The sequence below is a fragment of the Anser anser genome (assembly GCF_964211835.1).
Source record: "Anser anser genome assembly, chromosome: 3".
In the NCBI taxonomy this organism is placed as follows: domain Eukaryota; kingdom Metazoa; phylum Chordata; class Aves; order Anseriformes; family Anatidae; genus Anser; species Anser anser.
This window is the reverse complement of record NC_139722.1, coordinates 98735722-98763668: the sequence shown is the minus strand read 5'-3', so window position 1 is coordinate 98763668 and position 27947 is coordinate 98735722. Positions and strand designations below refer to the sequence as shown.

General features: G+C 36.8%; 1 protein-coding gene across 6 annotated transcripts; it reads left to right on the top strand.

The window, feature by feature from the left end:
* Window positions 1-53: 53 nt before the first annotated feature.
* Window positions 54-27075, top strand: DNAH14 (dynein axonemal heavy chain 14). 6 transcript variants are annotated; one of them, XM_083828510.1, is made up of 11 exons: window positions 54-1082; window positions 1628-1703; window positions 7819-10403; window positions 14470-14637; window positions 15901-16013; window positions 19193-19404; window positions 20828-20962; window positions 22103-22233; window positions 23303-23467; window positions 25437-25549; window positions 26737-27075. In XM_083828510.1, exons 3-11 carry the CDS (start codon window positions 10314-10316, stop codon window positions 26807-26809), a joined length of 1200 nt encoding a protein of 399 aa, XP_083684636.1. In that variant the 5' UTR covers window positions 54-1082; window positions 1628-1703; window positions 7819-10313; the 3' UTR covers window positions 26810-27075. The 6 variants fall into 6 exon arrangements, with proteins under 6 accessions (XP_083684636.1, XP_083684635.1, XP_083684634.1 ...); XM_083828509.1 differs by having other exon boundaries at window positions 1628-10403; XM_083828508.1 differs by having other exon boundaries at window positions 54-7940; window positions 8639-10403.
* The last annotated feature ends 872 nt before the right edge of the window (window positions 27076-27947 follow it).

Sequence of the window (27947 nt, the reverse complement as noted above, 5' to 3'; positions counted from 1 at the left end):
TACAGGGCTCTGTGAGTTTTTGCAACTGGCATTGCCAGTGATTAGATATCCTTGACTTTGTACACAAAGAGGCACTTACATTCACAGGTCTTCTGAATGTGGCTTCAGGTGACTGCAAAGACATGCTGCTTGAATGGACGTGCTAGGTCACTCAGAACAAGTTCTCTGTTTCAGGCAACCTCATCAATGTACTTCTCAAACACCACTTGAAAGCAGAACAGTTGGTTTGATCCCACTACTGCTGTCAGCGATTCCAGGATCTCGCCTGCTCTCATAATAGCAAGTTTTTCTTCATTTCCAGATTAACACTTCTTCTTGCATAATTCATTCCATTTGCTTTTGAGCCAACATTAGTCTAAATACCCCTTATCTCATGACATTTAACACTCTGATACGCAGGGAGAGCAGACCTTTTCAGCCTCTGGTTAGAAGTGAGCTGTCTCTTCTTCCATCCTCCCATAGAAAAGCTCTCCATTCTCCCTGTCTTCTTTATAAGATTTCTCTGCTGTCTCTCCAGTCAAATTAATTTTTCTTGAGAGTGGATAATGAAAGCTGTTCAGAGAATTCTGAATATCTTACCCCATCTCGTCCTTACTATGAAAAGACAATGAAAGCTAACTTTCTCATTTTTTACCAAAAATCCTTATTCAAAAAAAGTAATCCCCCTGATCTTAATAACATTTTGTTTCTCTTAAAGAAAAATTTTAATTTAAATCAATGGAAAAATTGTCTGATATGAGGATACTTTCCCTTTCCTGGAATTTAGTGAAGCTCCTCCTGAGTAGAGATAACATATGAAAGTGGCAAAAACATTAATTAGAGTATGTGGTCAATGTAAAGCAGTTATCCCCAACCCAGAACTCCAGAATAGTAAGTGTCCAAGGTGTCTGACAGTATCAAGAAGTTGCTAATACTGTGGGCCTCACAGACAACAGAGTAAGATACAGCCCTCAGTGTGTTCATTGCTCGGTGTAGTTGCCCAGACAGGTTGCAGTATCTTGCTGGATTACCCCAACAGACCAACAGCACTTGGCTGCAGTACGGCACGAAATCAGTATGTGGCGGTGCTGCTGTTGTGACAGGTAACTTCAATATTGTATTCACAGTGGTATCTAGATTAATCATTTTCTTACAATGACAGGACTGTCTCCCTGGATTTATCAACGGGTACAAAAAAAAAAAAAAGTGTTTGTTTTTAAATTAAATAGCTCTTTTCTGTAATAGGAAGTGTTGTAAAACGTCCAGAAATTTACCCTATATTCTTCTGTGTTGTTTCTGTGGGGTCTCGCCTCTCAACAGTTATATCCATGTGTAGTAGATATTTTCAAGACCAGATTTGTCATTTTAGCTGATAGGCTTGCCATATGTATTATAAGATAAGCATGAATAGAGGAAGGAAAATGTAAGAGAGAAAAGATATGGGTTGCCCTCTTAATACCTGGCTATCTTGCTGGCTAAACACAAGCTGAGCGCACTTTGACCAAAACCAGGGAAGTAGAGCTGCAGGGAAGTGGAGACAGTAGCAAACAACAGAAAAAAATGTTGCAATTTTCATACACAAAGTGGTCTCTTCCCAGCGTCATGCTTTTAGGGGAGAAATAATCTCTGCTATCCCTCTTGTCTCCAGTTCCTCCTTCTTGGTGGGTGGAGGCTACGGATTTCCTTCCCAAGCCTGATCACTTCCCGTCTCTTCTCCTGGAAAGGTAAATGCCATTGCTTAGGAGCAGCAATTTTCTTCTCTCACATGCTCTGGTGATACAGGCAAACCACACAAAGATCATAAGAAAACATGTCATTTCCCTGTGCTCCCTTGAACAGGTGTGTGGTTAAGTGCACATTTAAATGATTACTCACTGTCTTCATTTGTACCATCTGTAGAACACCTAGCTTGTGAAATCTTTCCATACATATAATGCTCTATTTTTTTCCATGACTTTTGAATACATGTAAAGGAAAAGGGTAGGGGCAAAACAAAATGTGAGTGGATGAAATCTGAACGAGCTGCTTGCCAAAGGGTAGATGCTTGAAAGGCAGCCCTGTTGGTGAAGTGTTGATCTGTGCTTCTACCTGTCCTATTTATAGTCAGGTAGTTACAGCGATGCTGGATAAAACCACTGCTGCTGTGACTGTTTTGGTTTCAAATAGAGCAAGTCAATGCTGATAGCAGAACGCTTCGCCTACAAATAATTAACAGCACTTAAGCTGTCATAAATGTTTTTCCATCTGTTTCCTTGGACCATACTCTTAATTTTACACCAAGGCACTGGAAGTGGAATAAAAAATTCTTCAACCTACACCTTTCTACAGAAACTGCATGGAGGTTGTTATGATCTGACACTGCTGTTGGGTCATGATCTCTCATTCATTGGTATAAGTATTAGCACTCTATTGTTTTCCTTTCTCCATACAGGTATTTTTGTAATAATAAGAATAATTGTACAGGGCATGGTCCAAAATCCTTAAATTTACTGGAGATTTTCCATTGCTTCTAATGGACTTTGGATAATGCCCATAAATTGCTCTAGAGCTACATGGGAAATACATCCACACTAGAAAGTCTCTAGAGTTTTGCCAGTAGAGAACCTGTCCTTTAGATCTTGACATCACATTAATTTACCTAAATTACATTAATGAAAGAGGAACATACACATCAGAGGGAGAAGTGTAATGTTTCAGTGCCAGACTGTCACAGAAAGTTAGACCAATTTAGTGAAAATCTGGCTTCACAGAAGTTAATGGAAATTTTGCCTCTTCATTTGAGTCCCACTTAACACTGTGCAATTCCCACCAAGATGACAATGGAAATGAAAAATTGAAGAAGAAAAAAGAAAGCAACAATAAGCTTAGTTAATCAAAAATGCTATTGGATAGAAATAATTGGATAGAAAAAAATGCTATTTTTTAGATAAGGCTTGGATTACTATAAACAGAACAGGAGATCAGAGGTTGAAATAACACACCAAAAGGAAGCAACGAATATTAGACTCCCATCCATGTAGCACTGAGCTTTACATCAGTGATCTCAATCCATATTCCTGCTCTGGTGAGTTTTTTGATCATTCATTACTCATGAACACATTGTTCTGATTTATTTTTATTCATCACAGGAATGCTGTTGTAGGTGGGAAGGAGGAAAAATTCTGCTCTAAAATACAGCATTTTCTTTTCTTCTCCCAGATAACCTGGGAGCATGCTATAAATGACTTATTTCACTGGTACATCTCAACCTAAGAATGAAGCTCTTTGCTGCAGACGATATTGTACTGCAATTTAATAAACCACAGTTCTAGAAATATTTTGTGCTTAGACAATTAAAGTAGTTATATTCTTACCTTTAAATTGGTGGTCTCATGTAACGGAAAATGTACTTTTGTGGCTCAGTTTTGTGAGTTTCTAGGTAGTCAAACTCTCAGTGAAGCTCTGGGGCAAATCAAATATTTTAAAAATCATTTTTCTAGTAACATATATAGGTCATACATTATGGAAATTGAATGAAGAATTAAGAACCAAACCCACTAATTTTATCCAAAACCTGAATAGATGTTGCTCCTTTTCTTCCCATGAAGTATCCCTAATATCACCAGTGTCCTGACAGATCTGAAGAAATCTGACTGTCCTGCTGTGCTCTCACCTGTGCAAAGCAATATATAGTACCAAACAAACCAGAATTTCTGCTCCACCTGTAATGTAGTACTTTTATTTTGCTTGGTGTATAAAACAATATAAATTACAAGACAGAAAATAACCAGGGTGCTGCAGTTAATAGGAATGCAAAGTTTGACCCTAGTTTTTTTAAGCAGTTGCTCCGTTTCTTTCAGTTATTGACAATGTAAAGTTATTGGAGGTGCAAATTGTGCTGTTAATAGCAGCTTTAGCAATATGTATGTTCATTTCTTTTGAAATAAGAATTTTAAATCCACGTTTCTTTCTAAAAGATATTTAACACGTTTTCAGACCTTACCTGACTCTCAATATATAACCAATATGAATGTATCATACACACAAATACAAATGCAAATACAAAATACAGCAAGCATAGATTCTTAAGCAAATATCTAGATTGCCTTGCTATTTAAAGGTAATTTCTAGGTCTTATTGCAGGTCATAAAAAAAAAAATTGGTCATAAATTTATGATGATATTCCCTTCAATAAAAGTGGTAAGAGATTCCCTGCCCTTATTCTTGGAAGAAACTGTTAGCATATAAATAAGTAATCTCATGTATGTAGAAACCACAATATTCTTTTTTCACTGTCATCCAGAAGAGTTAAAAAAAAAACTCGTAAGAGACAGCTGAGAAATCTTTCTCTCACACTTTCTCTTATGATTAGTAGATATCACTGTCTTGATCTATTGTGCTTTAATTAGATGTACAGCATAGCTACAAAGCATTTTAAATAATGTATACCTATGATCATAGCTTTTTTCTCATATTTTTCCTGTGCCCTGTTTTTAACGTGACATTCAGTGGCTGATCTAGGTTCAGTGAAGCTGTCTCTGTGGATATCATCCAAACAGAGAAGACTGCAGAACTTTCTGAGTTAAGAGAGGGAGAGAAATTTTAAGGTCCCTGCGGCTTTAGTAATCACCTCTTTCTTCAGTATCATTTTTCCTTGTATTATATAAACTATTTTAAAAAGTAGGCAAATAAAATTTTGGCCAATGTTTGAAGCCATGTTGCAGTAAACTTGCTTGTATGCACAAGAAAGACCGTCATTTTCACTTGCTGCAGCAGGACCTTAAATCTGCTTGTTCATGGAAAAGGAAATTGGTGTTTCTTGCAGCTCAAATTTCATCGTGAAGCTGGTTTCATTTTGTGCAGTGCTGAGGGCATTTTAAGAGGGATGTTTGAAGGATCTTTCATGTGGAAGTTGGACAGAAAGATTAGCCCCACCCTGCTCTGCAGACAGCGAATGCAAGCAACATGTATATTCATGTGGACTAGACTGGGTATGGTGCTGGACTGGTGGAGATGGGCAGCCAGAGGGGACATCTGTCTCGTTATCACTTTATGAGACCTCATGAGTAGGGCATGCCACTCAAGTAGCATCTGCTGCCGTGACCTCTGGTGTGCAGTGCTTTTCGAAGATGAGGGAAGAGATAAAGGTCACCACCTCATATAGCATAAGTAGGTAGGACCCCTGCCAGGTACTGGTGAGTCAAAATAGGAATTATATGCATTGGTTTGTCTCAGAGTCGGATCAATGGTAAAATGAGGTAAAATGCCGCTGTGTAACATTTTATGGAAACAAACACATACATGCGTGCAGGCCTATTTGGCTAAGGTTTTTTGGCTGATATCTATGTAAGATAATACCTTGTACCATCTCGTCAGGGTTTGATGTGGGTTAATTATCTACATGGTGTAAAATGCTCTCACTGTGACTGTTTCACCTTACACAAATTGCTTTGGCATTAAAAAAGGAAATAAATCATTTTCTCTCCCTAGCTGAAGCCTTACAGGAGTTTCTGTTTTGATAGGAAAACAAACAAACAAAAACAAACAAAACAAACAAAAAAACACCTGAATTTATAAGCACCACAGGAACTTGTTGCTGTCATGACTGAAGTCTGATCATTCTGTATCTGTTCTTTAATTAAGTTTACTTATAAATTCCACACTATATGATGTTAAAGATAAGATGTAAAGTTGTTCTTCAGTTGGTTTCCTTTCACCTTTTAATCAAAGTTTCTAAGCCCAGCCTGCTTTGCTATGTTTTCTTCTCTGGAAAACTGCTGGTAGTTATATTTATTATTTTTATTGTAGCAGCCTGTTCCTTTCAGACTTATTCATAAACTGAAGCAAATGGATGAGTATTCTACAGTGACTTAACATTTGACTTGTTTTTATTAAGCTTAATGAGTCTGGTTAGCTCTCTATGGAAGTAGCTGATGTTGCATAGCTTCTGAATACCTGAAATAACACAAAAATTATAACAGAATTCCCAGCCTTTCAGGAGTGCATTTCTGATTTCAGATTTAACAGCTCAGAAGCACTACAGAAAATGTGCAGGCACAAGGAGTTTACAAGGTCTTCCCCTAGCAGGGAGAAATCTGTACATGGAGACAACTTTGGGAAAAGAACAACTCAGATAAGAGAATGAGGCCCATCTCTGCCACAAATATGCACTGGGGATTTTTTATTTTTACTTTATCTTCTGACATTGACTTCAATGTATCCTGAATTTTAGAGAATTGAAGGTACTGAGCAGTGGAAGTAGTTGCGTCTATGGGGATTTCATGCTTCTGTGCAGCCATGGCTATCTGATGTTACCATTTATTGGTTTCTTGAGCAGGAGCCTTGACATTGCAAATTTCCTTTTTTTTAATTGTCTCTAATTAGGTCCTTATGAGTACCACTGAGCCAACATTTATTGTTCAAAAGGATTCATATGCTTTTCTCCTATTATTTCCTCTTTGCCTGGACTGACATAGAATTACTTTATTCTTTTTACAGGTTTGGTGTCTTTATTCCTAACACAAATTGCAAATGAACAATTCTCGATGTTTATATGGCTTAATAAAGCTCCTATTTATTTTTTTTTAAACCATGAAAATATATCCTGATCCATCAGCATTAAAGCTGAAAATTAGTTCCCCAATTAGGTCATCTGCTGTAAAAATATTTCCTCATATTGAGCCCAGGTCTGCAATCCCTTACTCTGCGTTTGGTTCTGTCATTATCAAAGGCAGCTTAATGAGAAGAGAAAAAAATGTACAATGATTTGTGAGAAATAGAGTAGGCACACACTGGTCTAGAATATTTTATGGATTTCATATGATACATTCAGCTTTTAACTACAAAGGTTCCTTTATGCAAAACTGACCTTTAGTCTTTACATTCATTGATACATGAGAAAGCAGTGGCTCTAATGAGGGCCATTCAAGAGTTATATACTTCTGCTGCTGCTCTGCATGTTCCTGTTCATATTTTAATTGGCACTGAACTGCAGTGAGGTATCAATTTCAGTTGACTAAAAGATATTAGTCCAAAAGCCTGCATTATTTCAGTTACTATGGTATTTGCTTTCCTAGTCTTCCTAAAACTAAACCTTTGTTATATCTTGGGTGTAACTTTAAAGAAGTGTGATATTGCACCACTTTAACCTTCTTTGAAGTTGCATGGTAGTAGTAATGTATTATTTTCCTATTTAGGAGATAAAATGTAGTTCTTTGAAAAGTTGAGTAAAACATTAAAATAAAGGGCTTTGACTATATATTTATTAAATAACTATAAACAAAAAGGATACGATTTTGGATAGAACTATCATTTCCAGTGAACAGTAGCACCAAATGACAAAATGAAGCACAATGCTAACCTCCATGTAACAGCAGATGGAGAAGGAGATCATTCCCTGAGGGTATGGGGCATGTTATGGAATGTGAAGGAAGAGCATTTGGAGACTCTACATTTATCCCTGTACAGGGAAAAAATGAGTATTGGTTAATTAAAATACAGCTACATAGCTCAAGGCACAGGGCTAGATGAATACAACTGTTTTACCAGGCACAGAAAACAGAATTTAAGTTACTTTAAAAATATTTGCAGAGCTTTCGGTGAGCTATTGAAGAGTAATTCAAGTTGTCAGTCATTTCTGACAAGAAAAACTGATAGGGTATGGTAGAGCATATGGGGAATTAGTTCCACTAATATCCTAACGTGAAGAAGCTTAAAAACACAGTTAATAAATGCTGTGCATTCTATGCTTAAGTTTTCACTTTAAGGAAGAAAATAAATAAATAAATAAATAAAAGTTGAGAATAGTCTGTCTTTTAGGAGACCACTTTGCCACTGTGTTAACCACTGTCACAACTGCAGGGACTGAACCTTCTCAGATAAACCACAGGCTGTATCAGAGCACCTGAGAGAAAGATACAGATATAATTGACAACTTGAAACTGAGAGGGGATTCGTGAAAAATTGAGAAGGCACTTTGCCAGGTAATAAGGACAGAGTTGACTCTTGGTGGTTCTTTATAATTATATATTATTCGTGTATCTTTTCTACTCTTTATCTGTAAATATTGTTATCTGTGTTCAGCTGTCTAAGGATGGACTGTAATTAGTGTTGAAGGAGAGACTTCTTACTGGTTGCTTTGTATCTATAACATTAGCCCAAATGTAGTTTGGGACATACAAGAGATGAAACTTTTCAACAGAAAGGCATGCACAGTGCAGAAACCACGGCGGCTGTGCTGCTGCTGTGCAGAGCTCTTCTTCCCCGTGTTAGACAAAGGTTGTGTCATGCTCAAAATAATGTGTGGTCTAATGATCTTCTACTGACTGAATACAGATGATGCCCTAATATGATTACAGTTAATGGAAATATATCACAGTGCTTAGGCATTCAGGAGATGGGGGGAGGTTGTTTGTTTAGTTTGTTTTGTTTTGTTAAGATCAAAATGTCCTTTATGCTAAGTGAGTTTATGTGACATTTCCAGAGAAATCTCTGTAGTGAGACAGTTTCTTTTGGTATAGAATTAAAATCACTTTACTGGAACTATGTGTACAGCTTCATCAATTTTATTTTTACTGGATGTACAATAGAAAAGATCTTCCTTTAAACAAGTTATTACAGTTAATCTAATAGTACATCATCATCATCACTGTTAATACCAAACTATTTCATGTTCCCTTAGATCCTTCCCTTTTCCTGTGGATGATCTACCTCAAAAGCAGAAATGTTTCCACTGCATTGTGAACACACAGTTTAGTCTACAAATACAAACTTTACTCATGATATTTGTCACCCTTCACTATGGAGGACAGGCAGATAGGTATCCTATTAGGTATCACTGGCAGATTGAGGACTGACCACAGAGTTGTGGTTATAATTAGAGATTTATTATTACATTTTTTAAAAAAAGGAAATTAACAATCAACATAGTTTGTCATCTATAATTTCCAGCACTTCGCATAGCTTAAGGTTGTGTAGAATTTCTGGAATTCTCAGTTAAACAGGCTTTTCAGTCACCTGGATGGATCCTGTGCGGATCAGGTCAAATTCTTATCAATCAGCGCATGATAAAATCATAACCTAGACTCAGGTTACGTAAAAAAACATGAGTCATTCACTCAGTCCTCAGAGGAAGAAAATGGCAGTGGAGGCATCCTTGGTCACCGGAGATCACGGGTTTTGCTGTCCAGCAGCAGTTCCAGTTCAAGTCCCACTTAGGACTTGCTGCTGTGTGATTTTATAGACAGTGCTCCCCATGTTGCTACACTTCCCTGTTCCAGGACAGGTGTCATCATTTCCTGGCAACCCAGCACCTGGGTATTGATAATGGTGATGGGCTTAATCACCCTGTCAGTCGGTGCTCCCCATACCATCTTGGTGACTTGGCACTTGGATCTTGATAACACTACTGCCCTTTATCACCAGATAAAGGGACCAGAAAGGGGAAGAGAGAAGGTAGAAGGGGTATGCATTAACAGCCTGCTTACATCTTATGTGTATTTGCTTTATTGTTGGTTATGCTAACCATACCGTCAGGTATCAGGGGCAGGGAGTATCAGTCACAGTGTCACTTTCAGCTTCAATCTTCCAGCTCAGAGAAATGAGAACATTGATGGGCATGAATAATCAATCAAAGGTAAGTGTCTTTCTCAGTTCAATATTTTTTCAACATTCTTGTAAAGGGAATGAGAACTCTGTGCGTGTTTGTATTTAGGTATTAAATGAGCGACAGTTTTAATTATTATTTAATATTTCTATTTAAGAAAATGGGACACAGTCTGTCCAAAATCTCCCCTTGCTTCACCCTTGGATGCATCCTTAAAACTTGGTCTAAATTTGGTGGTGACTCTATGATGAAATGTAAAATGAGGCAATATTGTGATCAGCGATGATCTCAATATAAATGGATAGAAAATTGATTCATGAATTATAATACCATATTGCAGTTGATATTTTGCTGGAGGGAGGAAAAATGGGATGAGGTGGAATATGCTAGCATTTTTATGTCATTGTATCAGGACCCAAAAAGTCAGACAGTGCAGGTTGTGGGAAGATCATATTCAATAAATGTCAATCTCACAGTTGATTGAAATAGCCTATAAGGTTTACAATAACTGAGGAACAAAAAAAAGAAAAGAGGGAAGGAAAAGATGAAAGTACAGGCATCTTTGTCTACTGTTTTGTCCTCTCTTCATAGATATATACGGGAACAACAACCAGTTACATTGGATGTTCTGACCTGGACATCAGGTGCTGATCCAAATGTGGAAATATGACTCCCTAAAGGAAAAGTGGAAAGGACCTTACACTGTCTTGCTCCACACCCCCACTGCAATCAAAGTGGAAGGGATGAAATCATGGATTCATTACACCCACATAAAAGCAGAGCCAGCAGAAGAGGAGAAACGAGACATACCATCACAAGAAGGAGCAGAGAGAGCTTCATGGCAAGTTGAACCAACCAACTAAGGACTTCAAACTTGTCAATGTGACGTAAGAAAATTAGACCAATGCTGCTAACCACCCCTCAACACACCACAATTAGTTTAACTCCAACCACAATTAGTTTAACTCCAACCCCAGCAGTAAAAAGAGGAATTGACTCCACAAATTTCAGATTTAACACAAATTTCACACAAATTTCCACAAATTTCAGACCAGATGTGGTCAAAATACAGCTCAGCAGTAATTGTTATACAATCACTTGTAGTTTCTTAAATGAGTAGAACTGTTGCAGGTTAATGTTTCAGCAGTCAATTCAGAAGTCCATTCCATTGCCTTGGTGTGACAATCATTACTGATTCACTAAGTCAGACTTATTAATATTAATGTGTTAAAAATCATATTTTATTTGGGTATTAGTGTTTCAGATTAGCAAATAAAGGATTAGTCATCATTTAAATCTTTATGAAAGCCATATATGGTCAAATCAAATATGGATGAGTTAGTTCTTAGCAGACTTTTATTTGCTTTTACAGATTGCCAATGGTGTCTGGCAGTTCAAACAAAATATCTTTCAATTTCTTTAAACATACTTTGTTCTTTTAATTATGTAACAATTTTATGATTAATGAAACACAAGTGGAAAGATATAATTTGTATACACTAAGAGCTCAAGAAAAAAGCAAACTGAAGTCTACTGAAGTACTAAAATATGAAAGATACTGGAGTTTTAAACTAGTGAAGATACTGAAGTACAAAATAGTTTTATCTTAAAAACCAGCTTGGTGAGGGTGTAGTAACATCTCATTAGTTCACCTAAGTACTTGCATTACCCACATCTTCTTGAACGTCCCACAGCTTGAAGCATCTCCCCATGACACAGAGCCATACTAAGGAAACTGTTGATAGAAGTTAGTTAAGCCATTTACTGTTGGCTTTACTTGACATTACCATGAGATGTTTTTTTTGCCAAAAAATTTCCTTGCCTGACCTCTTACAGGCTGGTTTTGAGTGCTGCATTGATCAACTTCTGGTCAGAGTTCTCAGAATTAAAAAAAAAATAAAAAATAAAAGATCATTGCACAAATCTCTCTAGACATAGACATGTTTGCTGCTTACAACTCTCTCCCTTCCATCCCTAACACAACTTACAGCGAGCCTGAAAGCAGGAGAAATAGTGTGCTGTATGTGGAAATCCAAAAATTAGTGCTAGCTTATCAAAAGTATCAAAACAATGCAAAACCAATCTGGTCAAACCCTTCTTTTCTCACAATATATTACAAGGTTATGATAAATAAGCTTCTGAATATAACCATTTATAGACTACTAAAGAGTGAGCACCCTAAAGCACAGGTATAATCACAGCACGTAGCTTGTGACCTGGCTGGTGACTGCCTCATGCAAGCAGAGTGCAAGGGGAGACACCACAGCTGTGGCTTTTTCACTGTTGGGAAGTTCAAGTGAGTCACTGAAAAACTTATTACCAAAAAAAGAAAAAACAAAACAACACCACTGACTTACACACACATAAATACACAACACACAAGTTTACAACTGATGGCTTAATGCAGTTGACATCTAGGATGTGGATATCGGGGCTGGACAAGCCAACAGGCAGCCGACCCATGAGCCCACAGGCCAGAGCCCACAGTGGCAGCCTAACGGCCCTCCAGGCCCCAACGACCCCCCAACGGGCAGGACAGGGACACCAGGGGGCTTGGGGCTGCGGCTGCTCCAAGGAGCCCCATGGACCTGGCCCATCCCACCCATCTGCCCGTGGTCAGACCTGACGGCCAGGTTGGTGGTCACAGAGATGGCGAGCAGGGCCAAGGTGTCGCCTTGAGGCGGATGGGCTGCATGGAGGGGTTTTGTGATACCTAAATTACCAGCTGAACAAAAAGCTGCTGAAGGTTACTAAATCTCTACAGCTTCTTGTTTAAGCAGGGTCTATGGGCCAGCTGTTGGCAGCATTGCCGTGAGGGTGTTCTAATGCTCGTGTGCTTTCTTTGAGCCTGACAGACAGCCCTCTCGGCCTCACCCGGTCTGTGTGGCCTGCTTCTCCCACAGTCCTTGGTGTGGCAAAATATGCTCATGAACAGCTTGCAGTACTACCTTGCAGTAGTTCATTAAGCTCCAGTAACTCTTACATATGTGACTTTTAAAGGAGTGTTTGGGTGTACAGTCTCTTTCTTCAGCTTCCTGACACCCAGAGGCTTGAGAGGAGCTTGTAGGGCATGCACAGCCGTGCTGGACCAGTAATTCTGACTTTGCAGACCAAGTGGCTGAATCTAAAGCCAAGCAGTTAAGAAAGATTCCCATTTTGTTTCTTGAGCCTATATTGTAAATCAGCTATAAGAAGCCATTAAATAGTTTCCAACTGCAATTACACGAGTGAAATAAGCATCTTACAACTGCTGAGGGAGATATCTTGTCTCTCCATATCACGGCACCAAGCATGCAGGTTTTCATTTAACTTGTGCCTAAATTTTGACATGCTTGGATACTGAGGTGTCCACAATACAAATAGGGACTCTAACAAATCCTGTGTTTTCCTATGTTTTTTGAAGCAGATATGCATTTTATTAGTTTCTGAACATTTGTTGCTGACAGTTGAAAAGATCACATATTTGGATTGGACGTCAGCTGGATTTCAAGTACTTATATTGCTTGATCAGTTGAGTCCTTAATAAATTATTAACTATACACTATATTTTGACTAATGAATTTTGATCGCAGTGACAAAACAAAAGGTAGATTTTGATTTTGTTTCTGTTGAAGAAACACAAATGGTGTTTTCAATCTTCTTCAGTTTTCTTTCTTTATTAGCTCTTCCATCTTATTATACTTTAAACATTAAAGAAAAGAGTGAAATCAGTGGGTCATAGTTCTCTCTCTGTTTTCCCCAACGATGTTACACCTCAAGACTATAGGAGGAGCTGGGAGGTGTTTCTGGAAGGGACCCCTAACTGTAGACTCCTAGAAGAGATGTGAGCTATTGCTGTGAGAGGTAGTGATTACTTCTGCATAGCTATCGGTAGTATGGCTGCTTCAGTATCAGTCTTTTTGGCTTTAGCCGTAATGGGTGAAGAGTTTACCACTACTCAGTGGGAGCTTGCCACTTCCACAGCTGAGATAAGTTTGCCTGTAAACTGTACTGATCGACTCTGGTGCACAGTTAGTTCTTGCGTTGGTTTGAAACAGCTGTTCTGCACTAAACGTATTGAGGAATGTAAATGGGGTTTCTGAAAGTTTATTGATTGTGGGGGTACTAGCTACTACCTGAATGACACTAAGTGGTAAGAAAACCTCAGCAATTTGTATTCTTGGTGTGTGAAGTGTTGTCCTGGGTCTAGTAAGGATCAGTTTGGATAGGTCATGGCCATCATTTGTTTGCAGCTGCCTCAGCAACTAATTCTCAGGTCACAGCACCTCCCTGCTGAAAATGCTTTAGACTGTTAGAAACTTAGCTTATAAAGTAATACTACAAGAAGCGGCAAAGTGCCACTTCTCATCACTAGCTGATTTTATGTCATTGAAAAAATAGTTACCAAATGTTCAGAAATAGGTTAAACTTCCACATTAGTGCTAGATCAGCATTAGTAAACATCTTCAGCACATGCTTTACTACCTTGCATGTGATCTTTAATTCAGTGAGCATATTGACTTGCTGCTACTGTGTATAGAGTTAGATCTAGAGAAGATTGTGTGGTTTCAGAAGAGATCTCTGCCACTGGGACAAGGTAAGTCCTCCTTCCACCAATTTCCTAGTTTTGAGATCCACTAAGTGACTGAGCCGTGATGCATGGGGTGAAGGGTGTATCCCAGAGAAACTGGAGAAGAAAATTGAGTTAAAGTGATCAGCTGAGCTTGCAGCCTCTTAGAACTGAGTTCTAAGGTAGTTGTTTTTAATGTGAACTCTGAACTTTCAGTTCCAACGCTGCAGAAGTAAATAAGCACCTGATTTCTAATGGTGCCTGCAGATCTTCTCAAGTGTGAAATTCACTCTGAGGACACAGTGGGGAAACAGTCATTACTGCAAATTTAGTTTAATTGATGTGTTTTTGCTGTTAGGATGAAGGATGCCAACCCCAGATGGAAGGGCAAACCAAAATGCTGAAAGAAAAATTAGTGTCTCGTCTCCGGTTTGAACCAGAGAAGACAGAGGTGCTGCTTATGGTAAAAGGCAGGTATATCGTGTGTGAACCAGCTGGCAGCAGTAAGAAAGACAGCAGTGAGCTGGTGAGAATGGATGTTTGCAGCAATTTTAATATTAAATTAATTTCTACGCAACTGATTTTGTTTTCTAATGCACTTTGGGGGATATTGTGGTTTTTTTTGCAAGACCAAAAAAAGTGATGTCAACCTAATGAGTAGTCAGGCAACCTTTGCATGGATAACCTTGTTATATATAAGATTTATAGTATTTTTACATACAGCTTTTTTTTTTTTTTTTTTCCTAACCTGGCTTCTGCCTGGGAAAATGTTGTATAAAAACATGTTGATTACATGTTTAATGTCTGTGAAGTCACAGGAGTGAATGTCTTCCTCCTAGAAGCCTTGTAAGTAAAACTTCAGAGACTGTCATTTATTGTGAGGCCTTTTCCTGGAGGGAGGATTTGGTATTGAGTAACAATTAAAATATGGGAATATGGCAGAAAAGTGTTTGGTTTTTTTTTTTTCCTTAAAAACAATTCTACCAGTGTTGATGTAATCTGAATTTGTTCATAACTCACTACCCTCTGCCTTTGCAAAGTGGAGTTCAGAGGAAGGCTTTACATTACCAAATTACTCTTACCAAATATGCTACAGTAGTCATCATTTAATATATCTTCTCACTGCAGTAAGCTGTAGCTCTCAAATCTGAAGCAGAGGCATTATATTCTGTCTTATTTTATCCTTTTATCTTTCTTATGCATTTTAAACTCTTTATTCTGTTCATTCCTATGAGGTGGAAAAGTTCTATTGTATGATGATAATCTGTATAACTAAATTCAGTCCTCTATGGTTTTTATATGTGAACCCACTACTTCATCTATAAATCCAAGTAAATTAATCTAATTTCCATGATTAATGGAAGTCTGTTCATTTAGTTAGTGTTTGCCTCAAGTGTCCTGCAAAACAATGATTCATCATTCTAAATTTAAAAATTTCTTTTTCTGAAGGTTTTAACTAATTCAGGCTTAGGTTGATGGAAACAGGATTATAAAAACAATGTTACAGTCCATATGAAAATACTATACATTTGTTTCAGTGCTCTGAGCACAATTATTTTTAAGTCATTTATCAAGATTCTTTTTTATAAGTAAATTTTCATGCACATAAAATGCTGTATAATTAAAGTCGGAAATATTTTGTAATGAAAGCCAAGTTTAGCTATCAGGTGGTGCATTTGGAAATGTTTTTCATAGTTTTTAGATAAATCTATTCTTTGGCTTTTTTTTTTTAGTAAAACATGTGATCACCCCCTCTATAATTATTAAAATTAATGCCCTTTGTTCCCAGTCATCTTCAGTAAAGAAGAAATACTCCATTCTTCGCACAGCAGTTTACAGACCAAGCACAGAAAAGAGAAATGCAGCAGAAATAGAAGAGGAAGGCATATGTTTTGGTAAAATGTAGGTAAAATTATTTTTTCTTCATGATAATTTTTTGTTCTTTGCTAGTTAAAACTTGATACTGCATTGGACTTCTACCAAATTATTTGACTCTTTCCCTGTAAATTCTGTGAAACCTGAATTAACACTTCAGCACAAACTTTGTAATTTTGGCTAATTGCAATAGAGTCTGATCTTTTTTACATCAGTGAAAACATGGAGAAGTGCTAGCGAAGTCGTTGTAAAAGGAATACAGTCTAGTAACATACTATTTTTGGTTCCAGTAAAATGGGGTAATTATACGCTACAGGAACCTGTGCAAATGTATTCCTATGTACAGTGTTACTGTCACCTGCATAAAAGTACACAAATATGAGTGTATTTCAGATTTAATGGTGGCATCCATAATTTTTAGATTCTGGATGTTTGGGGCTGCATCTTTGCCATGTACCTGTTAATGAATCCGTTGTCCACAAAATTGTCATCTCCCTTTCTGAACCTCCCAATACTGTCCTCCTCCACAGCTGTCTGTGGCAGGAAGCTCTAGAAGTTTGTAATCCCTCATCCTCTAGCACAGGTCATCTTTTGGTTTCATTTTCCTTTTGTACTGGTGGTGAGGAAGGAAAATAGTTTTCCAAGGCTGAAGAGACGGATGTTTTCTTACAGGCAAACCTCCATTCCTGAACTTTGTGGATTGGATTAAAACCACACTGGTAATACTTTCAACCTTATGGGAATTCTATCCTTCCTTTAAAAAAAAAGAACTTCAGCTATTGATGAGGTTTTGTGTAACGGAACCTCAGTTTTCAGCAGTCCCGATGCAGGCAGAATGGTATCTGTCCCAGCTGATGGGAAGTAACTGACCAGTAAGGAACTACATTCTGGCTAATATCGCCGGCTGCGATGCATGCTGCTTATTGTCTCATTCAGTTAATAGGTGATGTGGGAGAAAGCTGAGAGGAGTCCAAACATGGAAACTGAAGCTGGAAGTATTTCTGGGGAGGGATTAGGGAGTATTAAAGCACAGATTAGGAAATGTCCAGTCTTCATTAGTTTCAGTGCTCACAGTACAACTTTATATTTGTCTAATTTGCCCACATCAAATTCTAAGCTTTGTACATCAATCTTGAGAAAAGCACATACATGCTGCTACCATAATCAAGGTCTGTTAACACAGACTTCTGCCTCATGTTCACATACTGGATCTGAGAATTACTTTTACTTTGCTGTTTATCATTCTTGAGTAAACAGAAGGAATCTTTTCCAAGGTTGCCACTTGCTACCTGAGGTTTCACTTTTTTCTCTTACGCTTCTAAGAGATCCAGTCATCCTTCCAGAAGGCACAGCCCTCAGGAAGAGGTTTGTACATATGACTAGGTTTGGAGGATGTTTTCTGTATAGTGCTGCTGTTTATAAATATCTATGTACATGTGGTTTTCAGAAACAATTTTAAATGTGAAAGTTAGTTTGAAACCTGTATGTACAACTTTCTGTCTGTACACCTGCTGCTTGCATGTCTCTCGGTGTGGACGAAGACTTGTACCAAACCACTGTTGGTTGTGCAAGTAAGCAGGTGTCCTGCTAGGCTGCTTCCTTCGGACTAGGATATATCTTGGATGTTCTTACTGATGTTTTGGTTCTCATTTGCAAGATGCTGACTGAGAGTTTTAAGGAAGAAATCTCTTGGCATTTATGTGGCCCACTTCCACTCTTCAAAACACCAGAGGCCTTAATACAGAAACATAGAAACTGGCTGCACCATCCAGCTCAGTGCAGTCCACCTCTCCACTCCTTTTCTAGATATTCCTGGAAAGGTTCTATAAGGAATTTTTCTCAGCTGGAATTCCAAGAATTCCAGATCTGAGCAGACATCAGTGTCTCTCAATATGACAGTCCGATGTGGGAGATGAGGACTTACCCGTCTCTTCTGAGCCATCTTGTCTCCTCATCCATATACTCTTGCATGACAGATATGTCTCAGGTATGTGCAACAGAGTGACTGTGCTGTATGGCTGCTAGATCATTGGTAAATTTGGTTAAATACTGTATATGGTTAACTAGATATTAGTCTGTTATCAGGTCCTCTCTTATTTTCTCCCATCTTTCCAGAAAGTGGCTGCTGCTATTGTTCTTTCTCATTAGTCCCTGAACTGACATGCTGATGATTCGTAGATTGCTTCAAGGTTCAACATCTCCAGCAGAGCCAATATTGAGCTAAAGTATCTGCTACATCTGGCTAAAATTGCTGGTATATCAGGCAAAGCTGATCTTTTTGTTAAAGACCTGAGATCAGTCTTCAGAAGAACAGGCTGCTATTCATGAGCTACTCACCCCTATGGGCCTGTGAACAAGTACCAGGAGAAGAAGTTACAGAATAAAGTAGACTCATTGAGATGTACTTTTGCTATGCACAGTGCTAACACTGTCCTTCTTTTTAGTATTTTGCATTAAGAAAGTCTGTACTGGACGACTGACTTCAAGACCCGTGCATTGATCTTTTCTGCTCTTGTGGGGAGTGCATATATGGTGTGTAGCTGCTGCTAAAACAAAAAGTTCTTGGCCGTGAATTTTAGACAGTTTCAGCTGCTCTAAGTGATTCTTCCTTGATACCATTGTCACTATAATATAGTCAAGAGCACACTTGAACAAAATAACCCTTTCAGGCTGAATTATAAAGCTTAAACTATTTATGGTATATCCAAACTGAGTTGCACCAACTGTTAACTGAAGCATTGTTATCTTAATTCATTTTTCTACCATTGTTCTGGAGTTTATCTGTGGTTGTTACCGAAGATGTGATTGGTTAAATGAGAACAAGTTGTGCACGAAAACATTATTCTCTTCGTGTTTTCTATTTATTTTTTATTTTGTCTTGACAAATGAAATTAGTTGGAACCTAACAGACTAAAAGTATATCTAAACTGTGTATGCTTTAGTGCATGCAGAGTCTAAGTCACCTGCAAGATGTGTAAGAAGCTGGTGTTGCTGACTCTCCTATGTCCTTATTTTATATTTTAACTTCACACATTTATTTTCCTTTTATTTTCATAAAGTCAATATAGTTGCATGTATTTTTCAGAGCTTACTAGCTTATCTTTGATACAAATTATATTTTAGCTGATTTTTCTATACTGCCTGTATGACTGAATCTTCAGATTTTTTCCTACAATTGAGATTTCCTACAATTTCCTACAATTTAGACACCCAAGGAAACATAAAGAAGAAAGAGAATTATCTGCTTGTCAGCCTACGATAGTATCTGAGCACGAGACAATGAAGCTAAAGAGGAATATAACGGAAGTGGCATCCTTAATGTCAAAGAATGAGAATTTGAAAACGATACTTCCCACAAGTTCTGTTTGCAAAGCAGTTCAGCAAGTCTTTGGCACATCACCTTCTTCAGCTGTATATGGTAAAGTACTTAAAATGACGGAAAGTGGAGTAATAAAAAATATGATCTTCTTTCCTCATCGCTGTGAATCCACAGGAAGAAACTTGCATAACTTCACTTTTTTCTTTTTTCTTTTTTTTTTTTTAAATGATTTAGTGGAGATGCAACACTGACTTTAAGTCAGTATGCCAACTACAAAGTACGTAAGAATATATGTATATTGTACTTTTTAAAAGTTAGTTATCTATTCTATGCTTCTTTTCTGGGTAGATTTATCTGTTTGAAGTTTTTTTAAGTGAGAAGACTATCTAATGGGTCTTTTTTAAAAATTTGTGATGTGAGATTCTCTCTAAAATACAAAATCAAAGTCTTATGTATGGGGAAATAAAACTGCACACACACTTGCTGTTTGAAAGTCATTGCAAGCTTCAAACTGATTTTAGTGGGTTTCAAGCAACTCTGCAAGCTGGAGTTCTCTTTCCTCATTATTTTTTGCACTATGATTTGTGTAAAAATTGCAGAAAGGATTTTTAAAGGCTCTGAGGACCTTCTTTCCAAAAAGTGGCTGGACACCTCCCTGCTGGTGGGAAGTGGTGAAAGAATTCCTCTTTTTGCTTTGCTTGCACCTGCAGTTTTTGTTTTTCCTACTAATTAACTAACTTTCCCTATTACTACCATCCCTGAGTCTTCTCACATTTCTCCCATTTTCTCCTCAGCCTGCAGGGGAAGGACAATGCACCCCGAGGGTTTAGCTTGATACATATCGCTAATTGTTTCTTACGTGATTTGCTGAGCAGGAATTCTAAAGGAAATCTTAATTGCTTACTTGTGTATGAAGCTGGGGAAGAAGGGACATAATACTTGGAGGTCTGAACCTGCTTTATTAAAATTAAATGGTCAACTGACAAGTAAATGTGATCTAAGAGGAATGCAAACGGAATGCTAAATATTTTTTATTTTTTTTCCCCAGAGAATCACAGAATAAAAGAATGGCTGAGGTTGTAAAGAACCTCTGTAAGTCATCTGGTCCAACCTCCCTGCTCATGCAGGACCACCAAATGGATTAAATGGATAAAATTTCAGAATGGATAAAAAGGTTTTCTAGTAATAAACAAGGATAATAAGCCCTTCCTGTAAAACAAATGACAAAAATGAATGTTAGTCTCTCAATCTCATGGAATACACAGGAAATAAGTGTTACATTTATTATGCAACCATTCTGAAGTACCTGATGCCAATTTATACAATTTTTAATGTATTGTCAACAACAAGTGATAGTATCTTGCGTGTGTTTGTGTGTGCATGCCTCTAAAACCATCAGAATGCATTTTGAGAAGTTACAAAAATGTAAACCTGTAGAAGTTCAACTTGAATTAGAAAATGATTGTGCATAGTGATCTGCTTTAAGTGAGTAATATTTTCCTTTTTAATATGTTGATTGTAGATAGTAGTAGAAGGACTGAAATGCAAATGTCTGTGTTTGAACCGAGTTGTCATAAAAATATTTGTGAGCAACCAAAAGCTGAAAGATCTCCTAAACAGCCCATGAAAGCAAAACTTTATTCATATGATAAAACAGGTAGGTAGTCATAGCACCATAGGGAAGACTGTGCTCTTAGTTATACATCTACAGCAATTTGTGTCAGATTTATAATGATATACTACTCAACTGCTACTCTTTTTCTTCATCCCTATTCTGCTTTAGAGTAACAGTACATGTTAGGGGAAAGGCCAACAACTTTGTCTTCCATTTTCACCTTATGATGGTTTGTTTTTCAATACCTGTCTCATACCAAAATTTACTTTCATACATAATTTAAATAATTGTTTTAAAGTTGGTTATATTTTATAGTTAGCTACAATACTTTTTTATTTTAAATAGTTTCTTAAATAGTAGGTATGTTTTCCTTCTTATCTTCCAGGATTAGTGTGGGGAAAAATAGATTTTGATCATTATTTCTTCGTTAAAAATATCTGTTGCTGAGTCTGAAAACTGGGAGGGACTGATATCACAACTGGATTCTGATTTATTTCTTCTTTTTTTTTTTTCAAACTTTTTTATTAATGAATTTCTTAATAGGGATTTAAAAGCATGGGAACATGTTTTTAGTGTTTTCCAGGATTTCTCAAATTGTTTTCCATAACATTGCTGAGTCTTTTGTTCAACTGGAGTGTTCTCCTCCTATGCAAGACTAAATTGGTCTGGTTTCTAAAGGGACAGTGTGTTTTAATGGATTAAAAAAATATATTTTAAATATTACAATATAAATTATTATTGCTATTCTTTTATTTTTCAACTTTCTTTTTGTTTACTTGAGATTTTCCCAGTTTTCTTTCTTTTTTTTTTTTTGTCTCTAGCACTTGAGAAAGCCTTTGTGCAGTAATTCATGTTTTTTCTAGTGAGTACTTTGAATTTTGCTGTGTAAATGACACCAACCGTTAGAGTAAAATCACTGGAAAATGAGATCACTTTTAAGTCAATTGAACCACTGTTCTTCAATTACAGCAAAATACATGTGATATATGTAATGGCTCATTATTTTTTGAGAAGGACTTTCTGAGGCATGTTTTCAGCATCTTCCAACATGGTATAAATGCCATTACACCAGTCCTCCGTACTTACAACAGCTTATGCAATAAATCAAAAGACTTTATGTTTAAGGATAAAAAAAATTTCCAATAAAAAATGCCTTTTTTTTTTCTTTTCTTGATGTACCAGAACCAATTGATGATGTTATAATGCATATTTTGAGGCTTCGAGGCAAACTTGGCTGGCAAACGGTGTTACCGTCGTGTGAATGTTTAGCTAGAGAGGCTGATATAGCCAGACTTCAGAAATCTGCACTTATGGTGATTTTCACTTTCCCTTCTCCACATCGTGTAGTTGAACATTCTAGAAATGACATTGGTTACAAATCTAAAATACTTATTTCCTGGAAGTTTTTGCCTCTAAAAATGATGGATTTTCCTTTAGAACCTCTGGATGCATAGCAATCACTGTAAATTAGCACTTATCCAGTCCTTCCCATAGCTGAGGTTTTCTAGCATTAAGCAGAATTGTAACCATTTCTGTCTGTCCTGATCAGACATTCCAAGTACAAAGCCAGTATTTGCTGTGATTAATGCTGGGCAGTCTGATCTTGACGAAGCCAAACAGGACACCTCCTGCATTCTCTTGCTCTTTTGGTGCATTCGAAGACAGACAGATATCTGATTTAGTTGTGATTTTGCATATAAATTTTAATGACTTAAAAAAAAATGATACAACAAATATATCATGTTTCTTTCAGTATGCAAAATGTTGTGAAATATTTTGGCTGCACAATAAAAACATCTGTCATTTGTCATTTGGGACTTGATTACATATATGGTTGCAAAATTTTTAAGAAACATTCCAGTTGTTCACAAAACTAAAATGTCTTCCAGTTGTAATGAAATATTTCCAAAATAACTAGATACCACCAGTATCTATGGTCTTAGATGTAAAAATCTGGAAACTGTTAGGTATTTGTTACTTAAGAGCTTCATGGTGTATTTTAAGCTTAACAATGCTTACCATAGTATTTGTAGATGGAGAAAGATAATATGGAGAAATGTAATTACTGAAAAGTTTGTTGTTTGTATTAAAAAGTTGTAATAGGCTAATAGGGTTACATGAAACTTTTCTCTACAAGAAAGTAATATTTAACTTGCGGTTGGTAGAATTGAAAATTAATCATGTAGAGATAATAGAACTGAGAAACTTGATAATAAAATAGTAGCTTTCTGGTCAATTCAGAGTTGTTACTTTTTAAGCTTATTATTAGAAGATTTGGGTACTTTTAATATTTCTGCTTGTGGTAAAATCTATAGACATATAACTTGTAATCATGAAAAATAAATTATACATCTACATATAAATAATTTCTTCTTTTGACAGAGACCTTTATTGCTAGAAGATAGTGGGGAATATATATATTGTCTTCAAAGAAACAAGAACAATCTTAAAGTTCCCTACAACCCATATGATTTACAGGCTGTCTCTACAAATACAGCTATGCACAACAAAGAATATTGGACTATTACAGCTTCATTTGTGTCTAAGGTAGTATACTGTACAAAACACAGACAACATGAACTTGGAGATTTCCATAGAAAGAACAATTTGCTCTTCACTTACTGTCATGTCCCATTCCCATTGCAATTGTGTTACCTTCTTCACTAAAGAGTTTACTGGTCCCTCCTAAAGATGAGTCCTCTGCTGGCTTTGAGCATAATGACTCAGTCTTTTGCTCAGGCATTTGTTTGGATCTTGAACCATAGTGTACTATGTGTATCAGAAGACTTAAAGCTTATCTTTAACTTAAAGCTTAGCATCTTTCTAATCCACTAAATATCTGCATTTCCAGGCTTAAGAATGCATGTCAGGGAACAAACACACAGCCGGTATTTCACAGAAGGGCATACCCTCTGCTATTGGTTGTATATGGAAATCTCTAATGTTCATGCCTTATCTTTGATTTTTGTGTTCTTTTGTTCTTTGTGTTGCAAATAGTTAAGATCTCAGTGACTTACTGGTTATCATTTCTTCCATCTTATCAATATTTCCTTTAAAAACAAACAAACAAATCCTAAAAACAGCAAACACAAAAAACGAACCCGGAACTTTGTTTTCTACCTCAGAATGAGCTTTCGTGGTTGGTTTAAACCTATGTAAGGCTGCTGAGAGCCTGTCTCTAAGCCACCCTCTACATTGTGTTGGCACTGGCACAGAGTCAGTATGTTGATCATCTCACTCAGCTGAAAATGAAGTAAAATACTTTATATGTGTATTTATTTTCTTGCCAGATTAATTTTCAGTCATATTGGAGAGCTAATTATATCACCAGGAGCACATACTACTGATATACCTAATAGAAACACTAAAAACAATACCTTTTAGGAATATGAGCACCACATTGCATTATGTTTCATCAGTTCTTAAATGTTTTTGCAAAGACTGGATTTCTTCCTCAATTTTGAATTCCTTGTTCTCTTTGGTATCAGTAAAGTTTAGCAGTAGTATGATTCTTGCATGGAAGAAGTGATAATTGTGAAATTTGCATAATGTACATAATGGAATTGTTGCTGGATGCTAAACTTTTTTTGATACATGATTTGAATGTCAGACAATTATAGGTATAGCTTAGAAACTGGTGTAATCACTTAGGCTAAAATGAAGGAGATGTGTTTGCTACCAGTGGAGGTACTAAGCTTTTATAAAACCAGTTTGGAAGAAGAGTATAAATGTTGGAACCTGACTTGGAAAAATGGCTGCAACCTTGTTCCTTTGCCTTCAGGATGCCTGCACTAGTACATAAATTTGAAATATGTTCTTGATTTAAATCCAGATTGACTTGTTACAAAAAGTCTATAATAAAAGATCTATTGCTTGCTTTGTATAAACCACAGAATGGTTCATTCAAAACAATTTGTTAGTGCTTAGCAGCTAATGTCTATCTCTTATACTCCTGTAATGAAGTTATGTACTCTGTAATGAAGATAATAAGGATTCCTATATAACTGGCATCTGTCCATCGCCAGTTTACTGTATTCTTGACAGTCAGGTTCTACTTCACATTTTGAAAATAAATTATGCTAATTTTCAATTTGTACTTTTTATATCCTTCCACACAGGAAAGAACATTCTCTTTGAACAATTAAATCTATTTGCTTAAAATGTTATTATTTTGGGTATAAGGTGTGGCTACTTGCTTAACATGTTATTAATTTGGATATAAGGTGTGTCTTTCCTACCTGAAAGATATGGCAGAGGTTAAAGTAAAGGTATTTTAGAATTTGTTGCTGAAAAGTGGTATGGTGAGCACCACTAGGTGGATACGGCTTTCCACACTGTATTGAAAATCTTTCCGCAAAGCTAATTCTATTTTACTCTTATTCAGTAATGTGTATTTTGCCACCACTGAGGTAATCAGTACTTACATTTTTGGTCTTTGATAGTAAGGATTCAGAAAACACTTGAATTCTTTTAACAGATAGCTGTAAAATGTATCTGTTCATTTTTTTTCCCCTAGTTTCCTGCAAACCAGAACTTAGGAGAAATGGAAGCAACACCAGTACCACAATGGCTGCATGAAAGACATCTGTATTACAGGTTACTTAACTTGAATTTGTTTTCCAATTTCAGGTAAGAGAATAAGAAAAAAATAACTGAAGTTTACCAATTACAGTAATAATTTTCCCTGTCTTTGTATGATAAAATGCCAACTTAATATTGTATTAATTCCTGCATTAGTATTTTCAACAATTACAACATTTAAAGATTACTCAAAATCTTTTTGTTTTCCTATCTAAATCACTAAGGGAACCAGAAGTTGTCTTTTCTGTTTTTGTTTTTGTTTTTGTTTTTGTTTCTTCTTGATTATTTAACCTTAGAAAAAAGTATGAATATTGCTAGTAACATCTTCGTATGCACTGTATTTTAAGAGGTGAACTAATTCTCTCATTCTTCTCTTTCACGTTATATAGAATGTATGAAATAGCAAGTACTGTTCACCTTACATAGAATGCATCAAAGCAAATTATATAGTGTGAAGCAGAAGAAAATATTTAGTGGTAAAATAGTCAAATTCTTCTAGTTGGCTGTTATGGAAACTGATAAAAACATTGCAACTTAAGTTTAACTTCTTGAAAAACTAATATTAAATATCCACTTCTTACATGTTCGTCTCAATATTTTGCCTTTATTTTATTTATGCGGGATATATTGTTTGTGATTTAATTTTGGCTTTCATCTAGACAATTAAGTGATTCAGTTTGTTTTGTTTTGTTTGACTCTGCATCTTATATAGGATTTGTGTGAAGTTTTTTGTGTATGCAACAGTCACTGCAATGACAGCATCACAAATTTCACACCTGTTTTGAAACTGCCTTTTATGTTTGTGTCACATTTGACATTTAAAAATTAATCTAAGTAGTCATGGCAGTAGTCATTTCATTACATATACATCAACTGGCAAATCAAGGATTGTTACAATGGGAATATTTAGAAGACTGATAAGAAGATTTAAAACCTGTCCACCAAGGGAAGCTGAAACTATAGTGAATATGTCCTGCCTCTTCTCCTACCACAAGCCAAATGGGGATCCTGTCCATTTACAAAATGTCCTGCATGTCTGGGCCCTCTCCTTCTGGGCTAGGTGCTGCAAGATTTTAATGTGTTCTTTCCCCACTAAAATCCCACAGGCTGCAGCAGGCTCATTGTCCTGTAGCTTGTCTCCCAACAACATAAGTACTGTTAACGAGCTGTAGTGACAGCAGGTGTGACAGTCTGTAAACTTCGCATACATAAATAATTATTTCTCTTGCTTCTAGAATGAAGAAATTCTTTCTGCTCTGGAAAATCAACGCGAGAAGAAGTAAGACAAACAAGAGCAAGTCAGTTTGAATGTAGGTTTTACATGTGAAAAGAATTAAAGAATCTTCTGATGTACACTTGTGGAGAATAGTCAGACTTTTTAGTGTCACTGATAAACACCAGCCTTGGACAAAGGGGGGAGCTGAGCAGCTTGATTTCACTTCTCTTGTACAAACTTTGTGGATGGAGGTCCACAAGCCTGATGTGAGAGGTTGCCAAAGAAGGGAGTCATTTAGTGTTAGCATTAGTTAGATGAAGTGAGAGAAAAGTTAGGAAAAAGAAGAGTGAGGGAAGAAAGAAGAGGCAAGCTAGAGGGAGCTAGAGGAAGAAGGGAGGGGAGAAGAGGGAAAGCTAGAAGAGGCAGTCAATGGGCTGTGGTCTTTCTTCTCCACCAATACAGGGATGCGTTCGTGATAAGCTCTGCACCTTCACTTTTGGGTGAGGAATACCTAGGATAGCCTTTTGCTAGCACTATTATCATTTGTTAGCGCTACTGCAGTAAGTGTATTTATCAATGGCAACTCCAAATCTGTTATATCTGTTGCCTTATCATATACTTCCAACTTTGTGAAACTGTCTCAGTGAAAGGCCTTAGCAGGGCTCTGAAACAGGCAAATGTTTGACCACCCTTTAACATGACAACTCTTCATCGATATCCTATTTTCCTTAAATATTTTATGAAGCAACAAAGAATATTATAAAATGCTAGATTACCTGTTGGTAACAGCATCACAGACTTACTCTAATAAATTTTTAATGAAACTTTTATCTTGCTGTGAAGGAGCCTAGAATTTTAATATGGAAAAACCTGAGCTTTAATGTGATATTTGTACAAGCACAGTAGGGTTCTCATCCATGATAGGGATTTTCAACTACAGATGGGATGAAAATAACAATTTTTTTTTTGTTTTGTTTATGTTTTTCTATTGTGAAATGAGAGTGGTTACACTGAATCCAGGCTGAATATGGAGTGAATAATGGATTCAGTCTGTATATTAAAGTGAGTGAACAAAATCCTGTCACATTTCACCTTTTCTCATTAAAGCGTTCCTTACTGAAAACACTTCTTTACTGCGGGGGTGACAAAGCACTGGAACAGGTTGCCCAGAAAGTCTGTGGAGTCTCCTTCTTTGGAGATATTAAAAACCTGCCTGGATGCGATCCTGTG

Excerpts from the sequence above, each read along its gene's own strand:
- DNAH14 (XM_083828510.1), top strand. The coding sequence starts at position 10,314 with ATGGATTCATTACACCCACATAAAAGCAGAGCCAGCAGAAGAGGAGAA. Across the intron at positions 10,404-14,469 it reads GGAGCAGAGAGAGCTTCATG|GATGAAGGATGCCAACCCCA; the intron begins GCAAGTTGAACC and ends TTTTGCTGTTAG. Across the intron at positions 19,405-20,827 it reads ACCTTCTTCAGCTGTATATG|ATAGTAGTAGAAGGACTGAA; the intron begins GTAAAGTACTTA and ends TGTTGATTGTAG.